Here is a 20,728-nt window from a genome sequence, read left to right on the forward strand (position 1 = left end):
TTCAGGCCTGTAACATGCCTGTAACACGTATGTAACACACCTGCATCCCATGTTCAGGCCTGTAACACGTACGTAACATGCCTGCATCCCATGTTCACACATGTAACACGTATGTAACACGTATGTAACACCCCTGCATCCCATGTTCACACATCTAACACACCTGCATCCCATGTTCACACATGTAACACGTATGTAACACCCCTGCATCCCATGTTCACACATGTAACACGTATGTAACACACCTGCATCCCATGTTCACACATGTAACATGTATGTAACACACCTGCATCCCATGTTCACACATGTAACATGTATGTAACACACCTGCATCCCATGTTCACACATGTAACACGTATGTAACACCCCTGCATCCCATGTTCACACATGTAACACGCCTGTAACACACCTGCATCCCATGTTCACACATGTAACACGCCTGTAACACGTAACACCCCTGCATCCCATGTTCACACATGTAACACGCCTGTAACACACCTGCATCCCATGTTCACACATGTAACATGTATGTAACACGCGTGTGGAGGCGCGCTCAGGGCAGGGGGGCCTCGGGGGCGGCGCCGGGGGCGTCCTGGGGCTTCATCACATCGGGGAGCTCGGGGGGGCTGGAGAAGGCGTCGATGCGCAGCGGCTCAAAGGGCTCCTCTGCACCCACAAACGGCCCCAAATGAGCCCAAAACACCCCAAAAACACCACAAAATGAGCCCAAAACACCCCAAAACCACCCAAAATGAGCCAAAAACACCCCAAAACCACCCAAAATGAGCCAAAACCACCCAAAACAAGCCAAAAACACCCCAAAACAAGCCAAAAACACCCCAAAACCACCCAAAATGAGCCAAAAACACCCCAAAACCACCCAAAATGAGCCAAAAACACCCCAAAACCACCCAAAATGAGCCAAAACCACCCAAAACAAGCCAAAAACACCCCAAAACAAGCCAAAAACACCCCAAAACCACCCAAAATGAGCCAAAAACACCCCAAAAACACCACAAAATGAGCCAAAACCACCCAAAACAAGCCAAAAACACCCCAAAACAAGCCAAAAACACCCCAAAACCACCCAAAATGAGCCAAAAACACCCCAAAACCACCCAAAATGAGCCAAAAACACCCCAAAACCACCCAAAATGAGCCAAAACCACCCAAAACAAGCCAAAAACACCCCAAAACAAGCCAAAAACACCCCAAAACCACCCAAAATGAGCCAAAAACACCCCAAAACCACCCAAAATGAGCCAAAAACACCCCAAAACCACCCAAAATGAGCCAAAACCACCCAAAACAAGCCAAAAACACCCCAAAACAAGCCAAAAACACCCCAAAACCACCCAAAATGAGCCAAAAACACCCCAAAAACACCACAAAATGAGCCAAAACCACCCAAAACAAGCCAAAAACACCCCAAAACAAGCCAAAAACACCCCAAAACCACCCAAAATGAGCCAAAAACACCCCCAAAACCACTCAAAATGAGCCAAAAACACCCCAAAACCACCCAAAATGAGCCAAAAACACCCCCAAAACCACTCAAAATGAGCCAAAAACACCCCAAAACCACCCAAAACACCACAAAATGAGCCAAAACCACCCCAAAACCACCCTATTGATCGCTATGTGTCTCTATGGGTACTCTATGGTCCCTATGGTACCTATGTGTCCCTATGGGTCCCCATGGGTCCCTATGGGTCTCTATGTGTCCCTATGGGTCTCTATGTGTCCCTATGTGTCTCTATGTGTTCCTATGTGTCCCTATGTGTCTCTATGGGTCCCTATGTGTCTCTATGTGTCCCTATGGGTCTCTATGTGTCCCTATGGGTCTCTATGGGTCCCTATGTGTCTCTATGTGTCCCTATGTGTCCCTATGTGTCTCTATGTGTCCCTATGTGTCTCTATGTGTCCCTATGGGTCTCTATGGGTCCCTATGGGTCTCTATGTGTCCCTATGTCTCTCTATGGGTCCCTATGTGTCTCTATGGGTCCCTATGTGTCTCTATGGGTCCCTATGTGTCTCTATGGGTCTCTATGTGTCTCTATGGGTCCCTATGGGTCTCTATGTGTCCCTATGTGTCTCTATGGGTCCCTATGGGTCTCTATGGGTCCCTATGGGTCTCTATGGGTCCCTATGGGTCTCTATGGGTCCCTATGTGTCTCTATGGGTCCCTATGTGTCCCTATGTGTCCCTATGTGTCTCTATGGGTCCCTATGTGTCCCTATGTGTCCCTATGTGTCTCTATGGGTCTCTATGGGTCCCTATGTGTCCCTATGTGTCCCTATGTGTCTCTATGGGTCTCTATGGGTCTCTATGTGTCCCTATGTGTCCCTATGTGTCCCCATGTCTCCCCATGTGTCTCTATGTGTCTCTATGTGTCCCTATGTGTCTCTATGGGTCCCTATGGGTCTCTATGTGTTCTCTATGGGTCTCTATGTGTTCTCTATGGGTCTCTATGGGTCCCTATGTGTCTCTATGGGTCCCTATGGGTCTCTATGGGTCCCTATGTGTCTCTATGGGTCTCTATGTGTCTCTATGGGTCCCTATGTGTCCCTATGTGTCTCTATGTGTCTCTATGTGTCCCTATGTGTCTCTATGGGTCCCTATGGGTCTCTATGGGTCCCTATGTGTCTCTATGGGTCTCTATGTGTTCTCTATGGGTCTCTATGGGTCCCTATGTGTCTCTATGTGTCCCTATGGGTCTCTATGGGTCCCTATGTGTCTCTATGGGTCCCTATGGGTCTCTATGGGTCCCACCTGCCGTCCTCAGCGCCAGCCCCACAGTTGCCGGTGCCTGTGGCCGCGCGGTCTGGCTCGTGAAGCCGCAGTCCCCCAGCGTGCGGGAGTCCTCCAGGACCTGGTCCTCCTGCAGGGGGCGCCCGGCACGGCCGCCATGGACAGGGAGCGCCGCAGGCCTCCGCGGTCACGTGGAGGGGCACCGCTGGCCACGCCCCCCTCCTCCTCCTCCTCCCAGGCCACGCCCCCTCGCCCGGCTCCCATTGACAGCGATGGATCCACATTGACCCCGCATAGTGCCCCATAGACCCCCCCATAGAGCCCCATAGTGCCCCATAGACCCCCATAGTGCCCCATAGACCCCCATAGTGCCCCATAGAACCCCATAGTGCCCCATAGACCCCCATAGTGCCCCATAGAGCCCCATAGTGCCCCATAGACCCCCAAAGTGCCCCATAGAGCCCCATAGTGCCCCATAGACCCCCATAGTGCCCCATAGAGCCCCATAGTGCCCCATAGACCCCCATAGTGCCCCATAGACCCCCATAGTGCCCCATAGAGCCCCATAGTGCCCCATAGACCCCCATAGTGCCCCATAGACCCCCCCATAGTGCCCCATAGACTCCCCCATAGAGCCCCATAGTGCCCCATAGAGCCCCATAGTGCCCCATAGTGCCCCACAGACCCCCATAGAGCCCCATAGTGCCCCATAGACCCCCCCATAGAGCCCCATAGACCCCCCATAGTGCCCCATAGACCCCCATAGTGCCCCATAGACCCCCCCATAGCCGCCCCATAGACCCCCATAGTGCCCCATAGACCCCCCATAGCCCCCCCACAGACCCCCATAGAACCCCCACAGACCCCTATAGACCCCCATAGAGCTCCAAAGACCCCCCACAGACCCCCAGAGACCCCCTTAGACACCCCATAGACCCCCACAGCCACCCCATAGACCCCCATAGCCCCCCCATAGACCCCCACAGCCCCTCACAGATCCCCACAGGCCCTCACAGACCCCCTTAGACCCCCCATATACCCCCATTGCCCCCCATAGCCGCCCCATAGACACCCCATATACCCCCACAGACCCCCATAGCTGCCCCATAGACACCCCATATACCCCCACAGCTGCCCCATAGACACCCCATATACCCCCACAGCTGCCCCATAGACACCCCACTGCCCCCCATAGCTGCCCCATAGACACCCCATATACCCCCACAGCTGCCCCATAGACACCCCATTGCCCCCCATAGCTGCCCCATAGACACCCCATATACCCCCACTGCCCCCCATAGCTGCCCCATAGACACGCCATATACCCCCACTGCCCCCCATAGCTGCCCCATAGACACCCCATATACCCCCATAGCTGCCCCATAGCCGCCCTATAGACACCCCATATACCCCCACAGCTGCCCCATAGACACCCCATAGACACCCCACTGCCCCCCATAGCTGCCCCATAGCCGCCCCATAGCTGCCCCATAGACACCCCATATACCCCCACAGCTGCCCCATAGACACCCCATAGACACCCCACTGCCCCCCACAGCTGCCCCATAGCCGCCCCATAGACACCCCATATACCCCCACAGACCCCCATAGCTGCCCCATAGACACCCCATATACCCCCACAGCTGCCCCATAGACACCCCATATACCCCCACAGCTGCCCCATAGACACCCCATTGCCCCCCATAGCTGCCCCATAGACACCCCATATCCCCCCATAGTGCCCCATAGCCGCCCCATAGCTGCCCCCTGGCCCCCCCGGCCCCACAGGCACCTTGTAGAGGCGCTGCTCCTCGGGGGGCCGCTTCAGGATGCCGTGCACGATGCGCTTGAGCTCCAGCACCGTGCTCGACTCCTTGGCCTCCGTGAAGATCGTGGTCTTGTGCCGCCGGATCATGAGGAACACGTCCTGGGGAGACGCGGCGCGACGGGGGTCTCGATAGGGCTCTATGGGGTCTCTATGGGGTGCTATGGGGGTCTATGGGGGTCTCTATGGGGCTCTATGGGGTCTCTATGGGGTGCTAGGGGGGTCTATGTGGCTCTATGGGGTCTGTATGGGGCGCTATGGGGCGCTAGGGGGGTCTCTATAGGGCTCTATGGGGTCTCTATGGGGCACTAGGGGGGTCTATGGGGGTCTCTATAGGGCTCTATGGTGTCTCTATGGGGCGCTAGGGGGGTCTATGTGGCTCCATGGGGTCACTATGGGGCTCTATGGGGCACTATGGGGTCTGTATCGGGCACTATGGGGGTCTATAGGGTCTGTATGGGGTCTCTATGGGGCACTATGGGGCGCGACGGGGGTCTCGATAGGGCTCTATGGGGCGCGACGGGGGTCTCTATAGGGCTCTATGGGGCGCGACGGGGGTCTCTATAGGGCTCTATGGGGCGCGACGGGGGTCTCTATAGGGCTCTATGGGGCGCGACGGGGGTCTCTATAGGGCTCTATGGGGCACGACGGGGGTCTCTATAGGGCTCTATGGGGCGCGACGGGGGTCTCTATAGGGCTCTATGGGGCGCGACGGGGGTCTCTATAGGGCTCTATGGGGCGCGACGGGGGTCTCTATAGGGCCTCTATGGGGCGCGACAGGGGTCTCTATAGGGCCTCTATGGGGCGCGACGGGGGTCTCGATAGGGCTCTATGGGGCGCTACGGGGGTCTCTATAGGGCTCTATGGGGCACTACGGGGGTCTCGATAGGGCTCTATGGGGCGCGACGGGGGTCTCGATAGGGCTCTATGGGGCGCGACGGGGGTCTCTATAGGGCTCTATGGGGCGCGACGGGGGTCTCTATAGAGCTCTATGGGGCGCTACGGGGGTCTCTATAGGGCTCTAGGGGGCACTACGGGGGTCTCTATAGGGCTCTATGGGGCACTACGGGGGTCTCTATAGGGCGCGACAGGGGTCTCTATAGGGCTCTATGGGGCGCTACGGGGGTCTCTATAGGGCTCTATGGGGCACGACGGGGGTCTCTATAGGGCTCTATGGGGCGCGACGGGGGTCTCGATAGGGCTCTATGGGGGTCTCTATAGGGCCTCTATGGGGCGCGACGGGGGTCTCGATAGGGCTCTATGGGGCGCGACGGGGGTCTCTATAGGGCTCTATGGGGCGCTACGGGGGTCTCTATAGGGCTCTATGGGGCGCTACGGGGGTCTCTATAGGGCTCTATGGGGCGCGACGGGGGTCTCTATAGGGCTCTATGGGGCGCGACGGGGGTCTCTATAGGGCTCTATGGGGCGCTACGGGGGTCTCTATAGGGCTCTATGGGGCGCGACGGGGGTCTCTATAGGGCTCTATGGGGCGCTACGGGGGTCTCTATAGGGCTCTATGGGGCGCGACGGGGGTCTCTATAGGGCTCTATGGGGCGCGACGGGGGTCTCTATAGGGCTCTATGGGGCGCGACGGGGGTCTCTATAGGGCTCTATGGGGCGCGACGGGGGTCTCTATAGGGCTCTATGGGGCGCGACGGGGGTCTCTATAGGGCTCTATGGGGCACTACGGGGGTCTCTATAGGGCCTCTATGGGGCACTACGGGGGTCTCTATAGGGCTCTAGGGGGTCTCTATGGGGCTCTATGGGAGGGCTATGGGGTTCTATGGGGTCTCTATGGGGGGTCTATGGGTCCCTATGGGTCTCTATGGGTCCCTATGGGGTTTTATGGGGGGTCTATGGGGGGCTATGGGTCTCTATGGGTCCCTATGGGTCTCTGGGTCCCTATGGGGCTCTATGGGTCCCTATGGGGTTCTATGGGGGGTCTATGGGGGGCTATGGGTCTCTATGGGTCCCTATGGGTCTCTGGGTCCCTATGGGGCTCTATGGGTCCCTATGGGGTTCTATGGGGGGTCTATGGGGGGCTATGGGTCTCTATGGGTCCCTATGGGGCTCTATGGGGTGTCCGTGTGTGCCCATTGTTATCAATGGGAGGCCGGGGAGGGGGGGGCGTGGCCTCGTCGAAGGGGGCGTGGCCTCCCCTCAGGCCGGGCCTGTCCCGTTCCCTCCCGTTTCCCGCCGTTTCCGCCGTTTCCCGCCGTTTCCCGCCGTTTCCCGCCGTTTCCCGCCGTTCCAACGGGGTCCGACGGCTCCGTTCCCGTCCCCCCCCTCCCCCCGCACCCCTCCCCCACCCCGTTTTCCCCCCCCTCCCCCCTCCGGTTCCCACCATGGCTCCGCTGCTGCCGTCAGCGCCGCCGGGTCCGCCACGGTCCCAGAGTGCACCGCGGCTCAGGGCGGGGCGGCGGCGGGGGGGTGGAGGTGCGCATGCGCGGGTCATGGCTCCGCCCTGCTGCGCGTACGGCGCCGCCATCTTGGTGGCGGTGAGGCCGCCATGTTGGGAAGGGCGGCGCCATGTTGGGGGGGGCAGGAAGGGAGTCTGGGGGGGCTATGGGGAACCATAGACCCATAGCGTGCCCCATAGACCCTTAACCTGCCCCACAGACCCATAGCATGCCCCATAGACCCATAGTGTGCCCTATAGACCCTTAATCTGCCCCATAGACCCATAACCAGCCCCATAACCTGCCCTATAGACCCATTGCCTGCCCCATAACCTTCCCTATAGACCCATAGCCTGCCCCATAGATCCATAGCCTGCCCCATAGACCCATAACCTTCCCCATAGCCTGCCCCATAGCCCCTCTACCTGCCCCATAAACCCATAACCAGCCCCATAACCTGCCCTATAGACCCGTTGCATGCTCCATAGCTTGCTCCATAGACCAACATCCAGCCCCATAGATCCATAGCCTGCCCCATAGACCCATAAAATTCCCCATAGCCTACCCCATAGCCCCTCTACCTGCCCCATAAACCCATAACCAGCCCCATAACCTGCCCTATAGACCCATTGCCTGCCCCATAGCTTGCCCCATAGACCAACAGCCTGCCCCATAGATTATAGCCTGCCCCATAGACCCATAGCCTGCCCCATAGACCCATAACCTGCCCCATAGCCTGCCCCATAGCCCCTATACCTGTGCCATAGCCTCTATACCTGCCCCATAGACCCATAGCCTGCCCCACATCCTGCCCCCCACCCCTCCCTCACCCCCCCTCGTTTCCTGCCCCACGGCGGCAGCCGCAGCTTCCGGGGGGCCCTGGGAAAGGTTCGGGGCTGGAGGCGCCTGCAGGAGCTGTGGGGTGATCAATGGGGGCTATGGGGCTGGGGGGGGCTATGGGGCTGCTCTATGGGGATGATCATGGGGTGATCTATGGGGGCCTATGGGGTTCTATGGGTCTCTATGGGGCTGATCTATAGGGCTCTATGGGGATGATCTACGGGAATGATCTATGGGGTGATCTATGGGGTGATCTATGGGGATGATCTATGGGGTGATCTATGGGGATGATCTATGGGGCGATCTATGGGGGTCTTCAGGGTTCTATGGGGCTGCTCTATGGGGATGATCTATGGGGTGATCTGTGGGGGTGATCTATGGGGATGATCTATGGGGCGTTCTATGGGGGTCTTTGGGGTTCTATGAGGCTGCTCTATGGGGATGATCTATGGGGTGATCTGTGGGGCTGATCTATGGGGCTGTTCTATGGGAATGATCTATGGGGATGATCTATGGCCTGATCTATGGGGGTCTATGGGGTTCTATGGGGCTGATCTATGGGGCTCTATGGGGATGATCTATGGGGTGATCAATGGGGTGTTCTATGGGGCTGTTCTATGGGGTGATCTATGGGGCTGATCTATGGGGCAGGGATGTGCTTATGGGGCCCATGGATGCTGGGGCCCTCCTACTTATGGGGCAGACACTGCACTTATGGGGCAGTGCCAGTTCCCAACCGCAGCGCGTCATGTGTGGGACGGGCGTGAAGCGGGCCCCACACATCCGGCCCCACGCCTGCCTCACATCCAACTCCCCCCCAGGCCCCATGGAGGCTCCGTGGCCCCATAGCGGCCTCTGGGGCCTGATCCTGCTGCCCCCCACGCTGCTGCTGGCGGCCATTTGTGCCCGGTGCCGCCGGCCCCACGGTGAGGGGGCACTTATGGGGCTGAGGGGGAATCTATGGGGCTGGGGGCACTTATGGGGCTGGGGGCAGTTATGGGGCTGGGGGGACCTATGGGGCTGGGGGGGCACTTATGGGGCTGGGGGCACTTATGGGGCTGGGGGGATCTATGGGGCTGGGGGGGCACTTATGGGGCTGGGGCGGAATTATGGGGCTAGGGGGGATCTATGGGGCAGGGGGGGGTCACCCAAGGGTCACGCTCAGCCCCGCCCCTCCCCCCAGGTCACGGCGCCCCCCTGGACCCGGACAAGTGAGTGGGGGAGGGGCGGGGGGCGGGGCCGCTGCGGGGGCGGGCTCTGACCCCTCCCCCTCCCCCCCCCAGGCCCCGCCCCCCCGGCACCTTCGTGGTCCTCCCGCCCCAGAGATGTGAGTGACGTCATCGAGACCCATAGCCCTGCCCCATAGCCCTGCCCCATATCACCACCCAGAGCCCTGCCCCATAGCACTCCACCATAGCCCAGCCCCATTGCCCTGCCCCATAGCGCTGCCCCATAGCCCTGCCCCATTGCCCTGCCCCACAGCGCTGCCCCATATCCCAGCCGCATTGCCTTGCCCCATATCACTGCCCATAGCCCTGCCCCATAGCCCTGCCCCATAGCACTGCCCCATAGCCCTGCCCCATAGCACTCCACCGTAGCCCAGCCCCAATGCCCTGCCCCATAGCGCTGCCCCATAGCCCTACCCCATAGCACTGTTCTGCCCCATAGCCCTGCCCTATACCGCTGCCCCGTAGCGCTGCCCCATAGCCCTTCCCCATAGCACTGCCCCATAGCGTGTCTCTGCCCCACATCTCCCCCCAGGTCCCCCACCACAGCCGCTTCAATGGGGGCACCTGACTGAGACCATCCCGTGGGTGACATGTGGGGCAATGGGGGTCTATGGGGCAGGGGGGAAATCTATGGGTCTCTATGGGGTCTCCATGGGGTCTCTATGGGTCTCTATGGGTCTCTATAGGGTCTCTGTGGGGTCTCTATGGGTCTCTATGGGTTCTCTGTGGGGTCTCTATGGGTCTCTATGGGTTCTCTATGGGTCCCTAAGGGGTCTCCATGGGTCTCTATGGGGTGTCTATGGGTCTCTGGGGGGTCTCTATGGGTCTCTATGAAATCTCTATCGGTCTCTATGGGTCTCTATGGGTCCCTATGGGGTCTCTATGGGGTCTCTATGGGTCTCTATGGGGTCTCTATGGGTCTCTATGGGTCTCTATGGGTCCCTGTGGGGTCTCTATGGGGTCTCTATGGGTCTCTATGGGGTCTCTATGGGTCTCTATGGGTCCCTATGGGGCGCTATGGGGCAGGGTTGGGTCCATGTGGCCCCGCCCCCCCCCGCAGCTCCCCCCTCCCCCCCCCGCCCCGGGCCCCAACCCCCGCCGAGGAGCGCGATGACGATTACACCAACGACACCTACGTCACCGGCTACGTGTGAGTCACGTGTCCCCCATCCCCCCCCCTCCCCCCCATCACGTGACCGCGGCTGACCCCTCCCCCTCCCGCAGTGACGTCATCCCGGACGAGGAGAGCGACCGCGCGGGTGGGCGGCGACCACGTGACCCGACCCCCTCCCGTCCCCACGTGACCCCCATTGATCCCCCCAATAACCCCTCCCCTTTGAGCTCATTGGGCCCCATTGACCCCACGTGACCTTTTCCCGCCAACAGCGCCCCCTGGTGGCGACTACGAGAACGTCCCGGATGGAGCCCAGAGCCCCTTTGGTGAGACCCATAGAGACCCATAGAGACCCATAGAGACCCCATAGAGACCCATAGAGACCCATAGAGACCCATAGAGACACATAGAGACCCCATAGAGACCCATAGAGACCCCATAGAGACCCATAGAGACACATAGAGACCCCATAGAGACCCATAGAGACCCCATAGAGACCCACAGAGACCCACAGAGACCCATAGAGACCCATAGAGACCCCATAGAGACCCCATAGAGACACATAGAGACCCCATAGAGACCCATAGAGACCCATAGAGACCCATAGAGACCCATAGAGACCCATAGAGACACATAGAGACCCCATAGAGACCCCATAGAGACCCACAGAGACCCATAGAGACCCATAGAGACCCATAGAGACCCCATAGAGACCCCATAGAGACACATAGAGACCCCATAGAGACCCATAGAGACCCATAGAGACCCATAGAGACCCATAGAGACCCCATAGAGACACATAGAGACCCATAGAGACCCATAGAGACCCATAGAGACCCGACAGAGACCCATAGAGACCCATAGAGACCCATAGAGACCCATAGAGACCCCATAGAGACCCCATAGAGACACATAGAGACCCCATAGAGACCCATAGAGACCCATAGAGACCCATAGAGACCCCATAGAGACCCCATAGAGAGCCATAGAGACCCCATAGAGACCCATAGAGACCCATAGAGACCCATAGAGACCCCATAGAGACCCATGGAGACCCATAGAGACCCATAGAGACCCCATAGAGACCCATAGAGACCCATAGAGACCCATAGAGACCCCATAGAGCCCCATAGAGCCCCATAGAGACCTATAGAGACACATAGAGACCCATAGAGACCCATAGAGACCCATAGAGACCCCATAGAGCCCCATAGAGCCCCATAGAGACCTATAGAGACACATAGAGACCCATAGAGACCCCATAGAGACCCATAGAGACCCATAGAGACCCCATAGAGACACATAGGGACCCATAGAGACCCATAGAGACCCATAGAGACCCCATAGAGACCCCATAGAGCCCTATAAAGACCCCACAGGGACCCATAGAGCCCCATAGAGCCCGACAGCCCCATAGCCGCTCTGTTCTCTCTGCCCCATAGGCGGCAGCCTCGAGTACATCAACCTCCCCGCGGGCGGTGGTGAGTGACCCCCACGTGACACCCCCCCACCACGTGACCGCCCCACCACCGCCACGTGACCTCTCTGACCCCGCCCCCTTCCCCTCCCCCAACAGCGAGCGAGAGCGAGGACAATGGAGGCGACTACGAGAACTTCTAGGTCACGTGACTCCCATGGCCCCTCCCCCTCCTCATAGCCCCTCCCCATACCCCTTCCCCATAGCCCCTCCCCTTCCCCATAGCCCCGTCCCCTCTGACCCCCATCTCCCCACAGGTTTCTGGAGCTGCCCCACACCCGGGACCCCCCCTTATTTATTGTGACCCCCAAGAGAGCTGACGGTGCCTGAGAGACCCCATAGGGACCCATAGGGATCCATCTGGACCCCACAGAGACCCATAGAGATTGCCTGGACCCACAGATCCACCCCTACGACTGACGCATCCCCATCATGGGACCCATAGATCCCCACTGGGACCCATAGTTCCCTCCCCTGCCCCACTGAATAAAGCTGTGCCCCAACTCAGACGCCGCGGGTGGCACTTATGGGGCAGCTGTGGGGCTGGGCTATGGGGCAATGCTATGGGGCAAGGTTATGGGGCAGCGCTACGAAGTGATGCTATGGAGCAATGCTATGGGGCAATGCTATGGGGCTGTGCTAAGGGCAATGCTATGGGGCAGCGCTATGAGGTAATGCTATGGGGCAGCGCTATGGGGCAATGCTATGGAGCAGCGCTATGGGGCAATGCTATGGGGCAGCGCTATGGGGCAATGCTATGGGGCAGCGCTATGAGGTAATGCTATGGGGCAGCGCTATGAGGCAGCACTATGGAGCAGCGCTATGGGGCAATGCTATGGGGCAGCGCTATGGGGCAGCGCTATGGGGCAATGCTATGGGGCAGCGCTATGGGGCAATGCTATGGGGCAATGCTATGGGGCAGTGCTATGGGGCGGCCTCTATCTGTACCACGTGGCTCTTGAGTGGGGTAATTCCCGCCAACCATGCGAGCAGGCCCCGCCCCTTTCCCTCAGCAGCCAATCAGCGCCGGCCCCGCCCCCACACACGTGGTTTCCCGCCTTGTCCTTTATTTCCCGCCAATTGGGACACGCGGGGGGGGCCCCCCCATAGGGCCTGGGGGAGGGGCTCCGATAGGGGTTGGAGGCCTCCATTGCCCCTTTAAGACCCCCATTGCCCCTTTAAGACCCCTATTGCCTCTTTAACCCCTCCATTGCCCCTTTAAGGCCCCATTGCCCCTTTAAGGCCCCATTGCCCCTTTAAGACCCCTATTGCCTCTTTAACCCCTCCATTGCCCCTTTAAGGCCCCATTGCCCCTTTAAGGCCCCATTGCCCCTTTAAGACCCCTATTGCCTCTTTAACCCCTCCATTGCCCCTTTAAGGCCCCATTGCCCCTTTAACTCCCCCATTGCCCCTTTAACCCCCCCATTGGCCCTTTAAGACACCCCCTAGCCCCTTCACCCCCCCATTGACCATTTAAAGCCCCCATAGCCCCATTTAAAGACCCCATTGCCGCATTCAAGTTCTCCATTGCCCCTTTAACCCCCCCATTGCCCCTTTAAGGCCCCCCCGTACCCCCATTCAATGCCCCCATTGCCCCTTTAACCCCCCATTGCCCCTTTAAGGTCCCCCCATACCCCCCCATTGCCCCTTTAACCCCCCCATTGCCCCTTTAAGACCCCCCCATACCCCCATTCACCCCCCCATTGCCCCCTTAACGCCCCCATTGCCCCTTTAAGGCCCCCATTGCCCGTTTAAGGCTCCCTCATACCCCCATTCACTCCTCCATTGCCCCTTTAAGACCCCCCCTAGCCCCATTCACCCCCCCATTGCCCCCTTAACGCCCCCATTGCCCCTTTAAGGGTCCCCCCATACCCCCATTCACCCCCCCATACCCCCCCCATTCAACCCCCCCATTGCCCCTTTAAGCCCCCCCCATACCCCCATTCACCCCCCCATTGCCCCCATACCCCCCCCCTTCCCCATTCAACGCCCCCATTGCCCCTTTAAGGCTGCCACCAGGAGCCCCACGGCGATGACGCCCGCGGCCCCTCCCGCGCTGCGAGCGCTCCCATTGGTCCCCGCGGGGCCGAGGGGGGCGTGTCCGAGGAAGGCGGCGCCGGGGGCGCGGGGGCGGATCCAGGTGACGTAGGCGCTGACGCGGGTGTAGACCCCGGGCCGGTTCGGGACCCCGCAGCCCTGCCCCCAACTCACGACCCCCGCGAGCGCCCAGCGACCCCCCCCGGCCCGGCAGGACAGGGGGCCCCCGGAGTCACCCTGGGGGGGAGGGCAGGGGGTTAGGGGGGGGGGCTATGGGGCGCTATGGGGCGCTATGGGGCTCTGTGGGTCACTAAGAGGCTCTATGGGGTGCTCTGTGGGTCTCTATGGGTCGCTATGGGTTGCTATGGGGGGGCTATGGGGCTCTATGGGGCTCTGTGGGTCACTAAGAGGCTCTATGGGGTGCTCTGTGGGTCTCTATGGGTCGCTATGGGTTGCTATGGGGGGGCTATGGGGCTCTATGGGGCTCTGTGGGTCACTAAGAGGCTCTATGGGGTGCTCTGTGGGGCTCTATGGGTCGCTATGGGGCGCTATGGGGCGCTATGGGGGGGCTATGGGTCACTAAGAGGCTCTATGGGGTGCTCTGTGGGGCTCTATGGGTCGCTATGGGTCTCTATGGGTCGCTATGGGGTGCTCTATGGGTCGCTATGGGTTGCTATGGGTTGCTATGGGGGGGCTATGGGGCTCTATGGGGCTCTGTGGGTCACTAAGAGGCTCTATGGGGTGCTCTATGGGTCGCTATGGGTTGCTATGGGGGGCTATGGGGCGCTATGGGGCTCTCTATGGGTCTCTATGGGTCGCTATGGGTCTCTATGGGTCGCTATGGGGGGGCTATGGGGCTCGATGGGGCTCTCTATGGGGTTCTATGGGTCGCTATGGGTCTCTATGGGTCGCTATGGGGGGGCTATGGGGCTCTATGGGGCTCTCTATGGGGCTCTATGGGTCGCTATGGGTCTCTATGGGTCGCTATGGGGGGGCTATGGGGCTCTATGGGGCTCTCTATGGGGCTCTCTGGGTCGCTATGGATCTCTATATGGGGCTCTATGGGTCGCTATGGATCTCTATATGGGTTGCTATGGGGCGCTCTGTGGGTCTCTATGGGGTCTCTATGGGTCTCTATGGGTCTCACTGGGGCTCTTTGTGGGTCTCTATGGGTCTCTCTGGGTCTCTCTGGGTCTCTCTGGGTCTCTGTGGGTCTCTGTGGGTCTCTATGGATCTCTATGGGTCTCTGTGGGTCTCTATGGGTCTCTATGGGTCTCACTGGGGCTCTTTGTGGGTCTCTATGGGTCTCTCTGGGTCTCTCTGGGTCTCTCTGGGTCTCTGTGGGTCTCTGTGGGTCTCTATGGATCTCTATGGGTCTCTATGGGTCTCTGTGGGTCTCTATGGGTCTCTGTGGGTCTCTGTGGGCCTCACCTTGCAGGTGTCGCGCTGCCCCTCGGCGTAGCCGGCACACACCATGTCGGCGTGGATGGCGCGCGGCGGCAGCGCCCGCCCCATATCGATGCCGTAGAGGCGCCGGCACGTGCTCAGCGCCAGCACCGGCACCTCCAGCTCCTGCAGGCGCCGGGGGGCAGCTTGGGGGGACAATGGGGGTCTATGGGGGGCTATAGGGTCCCATTGGGTTCAGTTGCCCCCCATTGAATTCGGTTGACCCCCATCTCCCCCACTGCCCCCATTGATTCCATTGGACCCCCGTTGATTCCCGTTGACGCCCATTGCCCCCTATTCCCCCCATTGATCCCCATTGACCCCATTACCCCCATTCCCCCTCATTGCCCCCATTCCCCCATTGATCCCATTGCCCCCATTGACGCCCATTCATGCCCATTGATGCCGATTGCCCCCATTCCCCCATTGATCCCCGTTGACTCCCATTGACCCCCATTGCTCCCCATTGCCCCCATTGTTCCCCATTCCCCCCCATTGCCCCCCACTGCCACCATTCTCCTCCATTCCGCCCATTGACCCCATTGATCCCCATTGACCCCCATTCCCCCAATTGCCTCCATTGACCCCCATTGCCCCCATTGATCCCCATTGATCCCCATTGACCCCATTGACCCCCATTCTCCCCCATTCATCCCCATTACCCCCATTAATCCCCATTGCCCCCCATACATCCCCATACATCCCCATTGACCCCCATTCTCCCCCATTCATCCCCATTACCCCCATTAATCCCCATTGCCCCCCATACATCCCCATACATCCCCATTGACCCCCATTCTCCCCCATTCATCCCCATTACCCCCATTAATCCCCATTGCCCCCCATACATCCCCATTGATCCCCATTGACCCCCATTCTCCCCCATTCATCCCCATTGCCCCCCATTAATCCCTATTCCCCCCCATTCCCCCCCATTGCCCCCCTTCCCCCCCTTCCCCCTCCCCCTCACCTCCATCCCGCGCCTCCCCCCAGCCGGTGGCCACGCAGCGGGCTCCGGGGGGGGGGAATGCGGGCCCGGGGGGGGGCAGGCAGACGGGGAGCACGCGGGGGCCCAGGGGCACGGCTCGCGCCAGGCGCGCCAGGGCCACGTCCCCGCTCGTGGCCTCGCCGCGGTACCGCGGGTGCGGCAGCACCTCGGCCACCGGCACCACGAGGCCTTGCGACGGCCCGGCCCGGGGGGGCAGCCACTGCGAGCCCAGCAGCACCGAGTACAGGCGGGGGTCACGGCTCCTGGGGGGTCAGTGGGAGTCAATGGGGGGGAATGGTGGGCAAAGGGGGGCAATGGAAGTCAATGGGGATCAATGGGAATCAATGAAAGTCAATGGGGGTCAGTGGGAATCAATGGGAGTCAATGAAAGTCAATGGGAGTCAATGAAAGTCAATGGGGTCAATGGGAGTCAATGGGGTCAATGGGAGTCAATGGGGGGCAATGGGAATCAATGAAAGTCAATGGGGGTCAACAGGAATCAATGGGAGTCAATGAAAGTCAATGGGAGTCAATGGGGGGCAATGGGAGGCAATGGGAGTCAATGGGGGGCAATGGGAATCAATGAAAGTCAATGGGGGTCAACGGGAATCAATGAAAGTCAATGGGGGTCAACGGGAATCAATGGGAGTCAATGAAAGTCAATGGGGTCAATGGGGGGCAATGGGAGTCAATGGGGGGCAATGGGGATCAATGGGCATCAATGCGGGACAATGGGGATCAATAGGTATCAATGGAGATCAATGGGGATCAATGGAACTCAATGGGGGACAATGGGAGCCAATGGGGATCAATGGGAGCCAATGGGGATCAATGAGAGTCAATGGCGGTCAATGGGGATCAATAGGGGTCAATGGGGATCAGTGGGGGGCAATGGGGGGCAGTGGGAGTCAATGGGGGGGAATGGTGGGCAAAGGGGGGCAATGGAAGTCAATGGGGATCAATGGGAATCAATGAAAGTCAATGGGGGTCAGTGGGAATCAATGGGAGTCAATGAAAGTCAATGGGAGTCAATGAAAGTCAATGGGGTCAATGGGAGTCAATGGGGTCAATGGGAGTCAATGGGGGGCAATGGGAATCAATGAAAGTCAATGGGGGTCAACAGGAATCAATGGGAGTCAATGAAAGTCAATGGGAGTCAATGGGGGGCAATGGGAGGCAATGGGGGACAATGGGGATCAATGGGAATCAAAGAAAGTCAATGGGGGTCAACGGGAATCAATGGGAGTCAACGAAAGTCAATGGGGTCAATGGGGGGCAATGGGGGGCAATGGGAGTCAATGGGGGGCAATGGGGATCAATGGGCATCAATGCGGGACAATGGGGATCAATAGGTATCAATGGAGATCAATGGGGATCAATGGAACTCAATGGGGGACAATGGGAGCCAATGGGGATCAATGGTGGTCAATGGGAGCCAATGGGGATCAATGAGAGTCAATGGCGGTCAATGGGGATCAATAGGGGTCAATGGGGATCAATAGGGGCCAATGGGGCTCAACGGGGGTCAATGGTGATCAATAGGGGTCAATGGGGGTCAACGGTGGTCAATGGGGATCAATAGGGGTCAATGGGGGTCAATGGGGATCAATAGGGGTCAATGGGGATCAATGGGGGTCAATGATAGTCAACGGGGGTCAATGGTGGTCAATGGCAGTCAATGGGAGCCAATGGGGATCAATGAGAGTCAATGGCGGTGAATGGGGATCAATAGGGGTCAATGGAGTTCAATGGTGGTCAATGGGGATCAATAGGGGTCAATGGGGATCAATGGGGATCAATAGGGGTCAATGAGAGTCAATGGGGGTCAATGGTGGTCAATGGCAGTCAATGGGAGCCAATGGGAGTCAATGGGGGTCAATGGGGATCAATGGGTGCCAAAGGGGATCAATGCCTTCAAACGGGGGTATCAGTGGGGCTGGATGGGGAATAAATGGGTCTCTAAGTTTCTCTATGGGTCCCTATGGTTGGCTATGGGTTGCTATGGGTCTCTATGGGTCCCTATGGGGTCTCTATGGGTCGCTATGGGTCTCTATGGGTCCCTATGGGGTCTCTATAGGTCTCTATGGGTCCCTATGGGGTCTCTATAGGTCTCTATGGGTCCCTATGGGGTCTCTATGGGTCTCTATGGGTCCCTATGGGGTCCCTATGGGGTCTCTATGGGTCGCTATGGGTCGCTATGGGTCGCTATGGGTCTCTATGTGTCGCTATGGGTCTCTATGTGTCGCTATGGGTCGCTATGGGTCGCTATGGGTCGCTATGGGTCGCTATGGGGCACTCACTCCTGGAAGCAGTGCGCAGCCGTCAGGACCCACTCGGGGGCCACGAGGGAGGCTCCGCACACGTGACCCCCCCGGCGCAGCAACGCCCCCGTCCAAGGCCACGCCCCCGGCGCCGCGTCCTCGCCCCCGACGTTGCGAACCTCCGGGCCGCCAGGGGGCGCCACAGGGAGGCCGCAGCCTATGGGGGGGGAGAGGGGTGCGATGGGGATCCGTGGGGAGATGTGGGGAGATGGGGGGGGATGTGGGGAGATAAATGGAGACATGGGGAGATGTGGGGAGATGGGGGGAGATGGGGGGAGATGGGGGGAGATGGGGGGAGATGTGGGGAGATATGGGGAGATATGGGGGGATATGGGGAGATGTGGGGAGATATGGGGGGATGTGGGGGGATATGGGGAGATATGGGGGGATATGGAGGGATATGGGGAGATATGGAGAGATATAGGGAGATGTGGGGAGATATAGGGAGATATGAGGAGATGTGGAGAGATACGGGGAGACATGGGGAGATATAGGGAGATGTGGGGAGATATGGGGAGATATAGGGAGATATGGGGAGATGTGGGGAGATATGGGGAGATATAGGGAGATATGGGGAGATATGGGGAGATAAATGGAGATATGGGGAGATATAGGGAGATATGGGGAGATGTGGGGAGATAAAGGGAGATACGGGTAGGTATAGGGATATATAGAGATACATAGGGATATATAGGGATATATGGGGATACATAGGGATATATAGGGATATATGGGGATACATAGGGATATATAGGGATATATAGAGATACATAGGGATATATAGGGATATATGGGGATACATAGGGATACATAGGGATATATGGGGATACATAGTGATATATAGGGATATATGGGGATACATAGGGATATATAGGGATATATGGGGATACATAGGGATATATAGGGATATATGGGGATACATAGGGATATATAGGGATATATGGGGATACATAGGGATATATAGGGATATATGGGGATACATAGGGACACATGGGGATATATGGGGATACATAGGGATATATAGGGATATATGGGGATACATAGGGATACATAGGGATATATGGGGATACATAGGGATATATAGGGATATATAGAGATACATAGGGATATATAGGGATATATGGGGATACATAGGGATATATAGGGATATATGGGGATACATAGGGATATATAGGGATATATGGGGATACATAGGGATATATAGGGATATATGGGGATACATAGGGATATATAGGGATATATGGGGATACATAGGGATACATAGGGATATATGGGGATACATAGGGATATATAGGGATATATAGAGATACATAGGGATATATAGGGATATATGGGGATACATAGGGATATATAGGGATATATGGGGATACATAGGGATACATAGGGATATATGGGGATACATAGGGATATATAGGGATATATGGGGATACATAGGGATATATAGGGATATATGGGGATACATAGGGACACATGGGGATATATGGGGATACATAGGGACACATGGGGATATAGGGTATGGGGTATGGGGTGTCTCACCGAGCTTCTCCCAGTTCACTGTGGGGGGGGAACAAACGGGGGTGTCACTTGACCCATAGATCCCCCCATTGCCCCATAGAGCCCCATAGACCCTCATAGATCGCCATTGCCCCATGGATCCCCATTGCCCCATAGACCCCCCATTGCCCCATAGACCCCCATAGATCCCCATTGCCCCATAGCCCCTTATTGCCCCATAGATCCCCATTGCCCCATAGAGCCCCATAGCCCCCCATTACCCCATAGAGCCCCATAGCCCCCATAGCCCCATTGACACCCATTGCCTCATGCACCCCCATAGCCCCCCATTACCCCATAGCCCCATTGACACCCATTGCCTCGTGCCCCCCCATAGCCCCATAGCTCTCACCTGAGTCCTCTCCGCCGTGGGTCCGGTCGCAGCCGTGGCTCCGGTGTGGGGCCAGCAGCAGCAGCAGCAGCAGCGGGAGGGGGGTGGCGCTGGGGGGCGCCATGGCCGCGGCTCTGCCCCACAAGTGGCCCCTGCCCCACAGGCTCCGGCTCTGACCCCGGCTCCGGCCCCACGGCGCTGTGGGGCGGGGCGGGAGCGGCAGGACGGGTTCTCCCACGCGCTGTGGGGCGGGATGTGGGGCAGGAGGGGGGGTGCGGGGGAGGAGGGTGTGGGGCGGGGGTGGGGCTGTTGATGGGGCAGGTTATGGGGCAGGCAATGAGTCAGGTTATGGGGCAGATATGGGGTAGGTTATGGGGCTGGTTATGGGGCAGGCAATGAGTCAGGTTATGGGGCAG

General features: G+C 58.4%; 2 protein-coding genes across 2 annotated transcripts; both read right to left on the reverse strand.

Annotated features, from left to right (window-relative positions):
• Positions 1-542: 542 nt before the first annotated feature.
• On the reverse strand, positions 543-6,931 carry ELOB (elongin B). Its single transcript, XM_061444354.1, has 4 exons — positions 6,921-6,931; positions 4,544-4,678; positions 2,773-2,881; positions 543-666 (listed from the first exon to the last, which is right to left on the reverse strand). Exons 1-4 carry the CDS (start codon positions 6,921-6,923, stop codon positions 554-556), a joined length of 360 nt encoding a protein of 119 aa, XP_061300338.1. The 5' UTR covers positions 6,924-6,931; the 3' UTR covers positions 543-553.
• A 6,687-nt stretch (positions 6,932-13,618) lies between these two features.
• Positions 13,619-20,436, reverse strand: PRSS33 (serine protease 33). The gene is made up of 5 exons (XM_061444362.1): positions 20,334-20,436; positions 18,407-18,584; positions 16,089-16,369; positions 15,104-15,264; positions 13,619-13,909 (listed from the first exon to the last, which is right to left on the reverse strand). Exons 1-5 carry the CDS (start codon positions 20,434-20,436, stop codon positions 13,619-13,621), a joined length of 1,014 nt encoding a protein of 337 aa, XP_061300346.1.
• Positions 20,437-20,728: the final 292 nt, after the last annotated feature.

This window comes from Pezoporus flaviventris, unplaced genomic scaffold (assembly GCF_033815535.1).
Source record: "Pezoporus flaviventris isolate CSIRO_AGI_PZ_B2104156 unplaced genomic scaffold, CSIRO_AGI_Pfla_v1 ptg000834l, whole genome shotgun sequence".
NCBI classification, from domain to species: domain Eukaryota; kingdom Metazoa; phylum Chordata; class Aves; order Psittaciformes; family Psittacidae; genus Pezoporus; species Pezoporus flaviventris.

Excerpts from the sequence above, each read along its gene's own strand:
- ELOB (XM_061444354.1), bottom strand. Across the intron at positions 2,882-4,543 it reads AGGAGCAGCGCCTCTACAAG|GAGGACCAGGTCCTGGAGGA; the intron begins GTGCCTGTGGGG and ends CGCCCCCTGCAG. Across the intron at positions 667-2,772 it reads GCTGGCGCTGAGGACGGCAG|AGGAGCCCTTTGAGCCGCTG; the intron begins GTGGGACCCATA and ends TTGTGGGTGCAG.
- PRSS33 (XM_061444362.1), bottom strand. The coding sequence starts at position 20,436 with ATGGCGCCCCCCAGCGCCACCCCCCTCCCGCTGCTGCTGCTGCTGCTG. Across the intron at positions 18,585-20,333 it reads CCACGGCGGAGAGGACTCAG|GCTGCGGCCTCCCTGTGGCG; the intron begins GTGAGAGCTATG and ends CCCCCCCCATAG. Across the intron at positions 15,265-16,088 it reads GGGGGAGGCGCGGGATGGAG|CTGCCCCCCGGCGCCTGCAG; the intron begins GTGAGGGGGAGG and ends TGTCCCCCCAAG.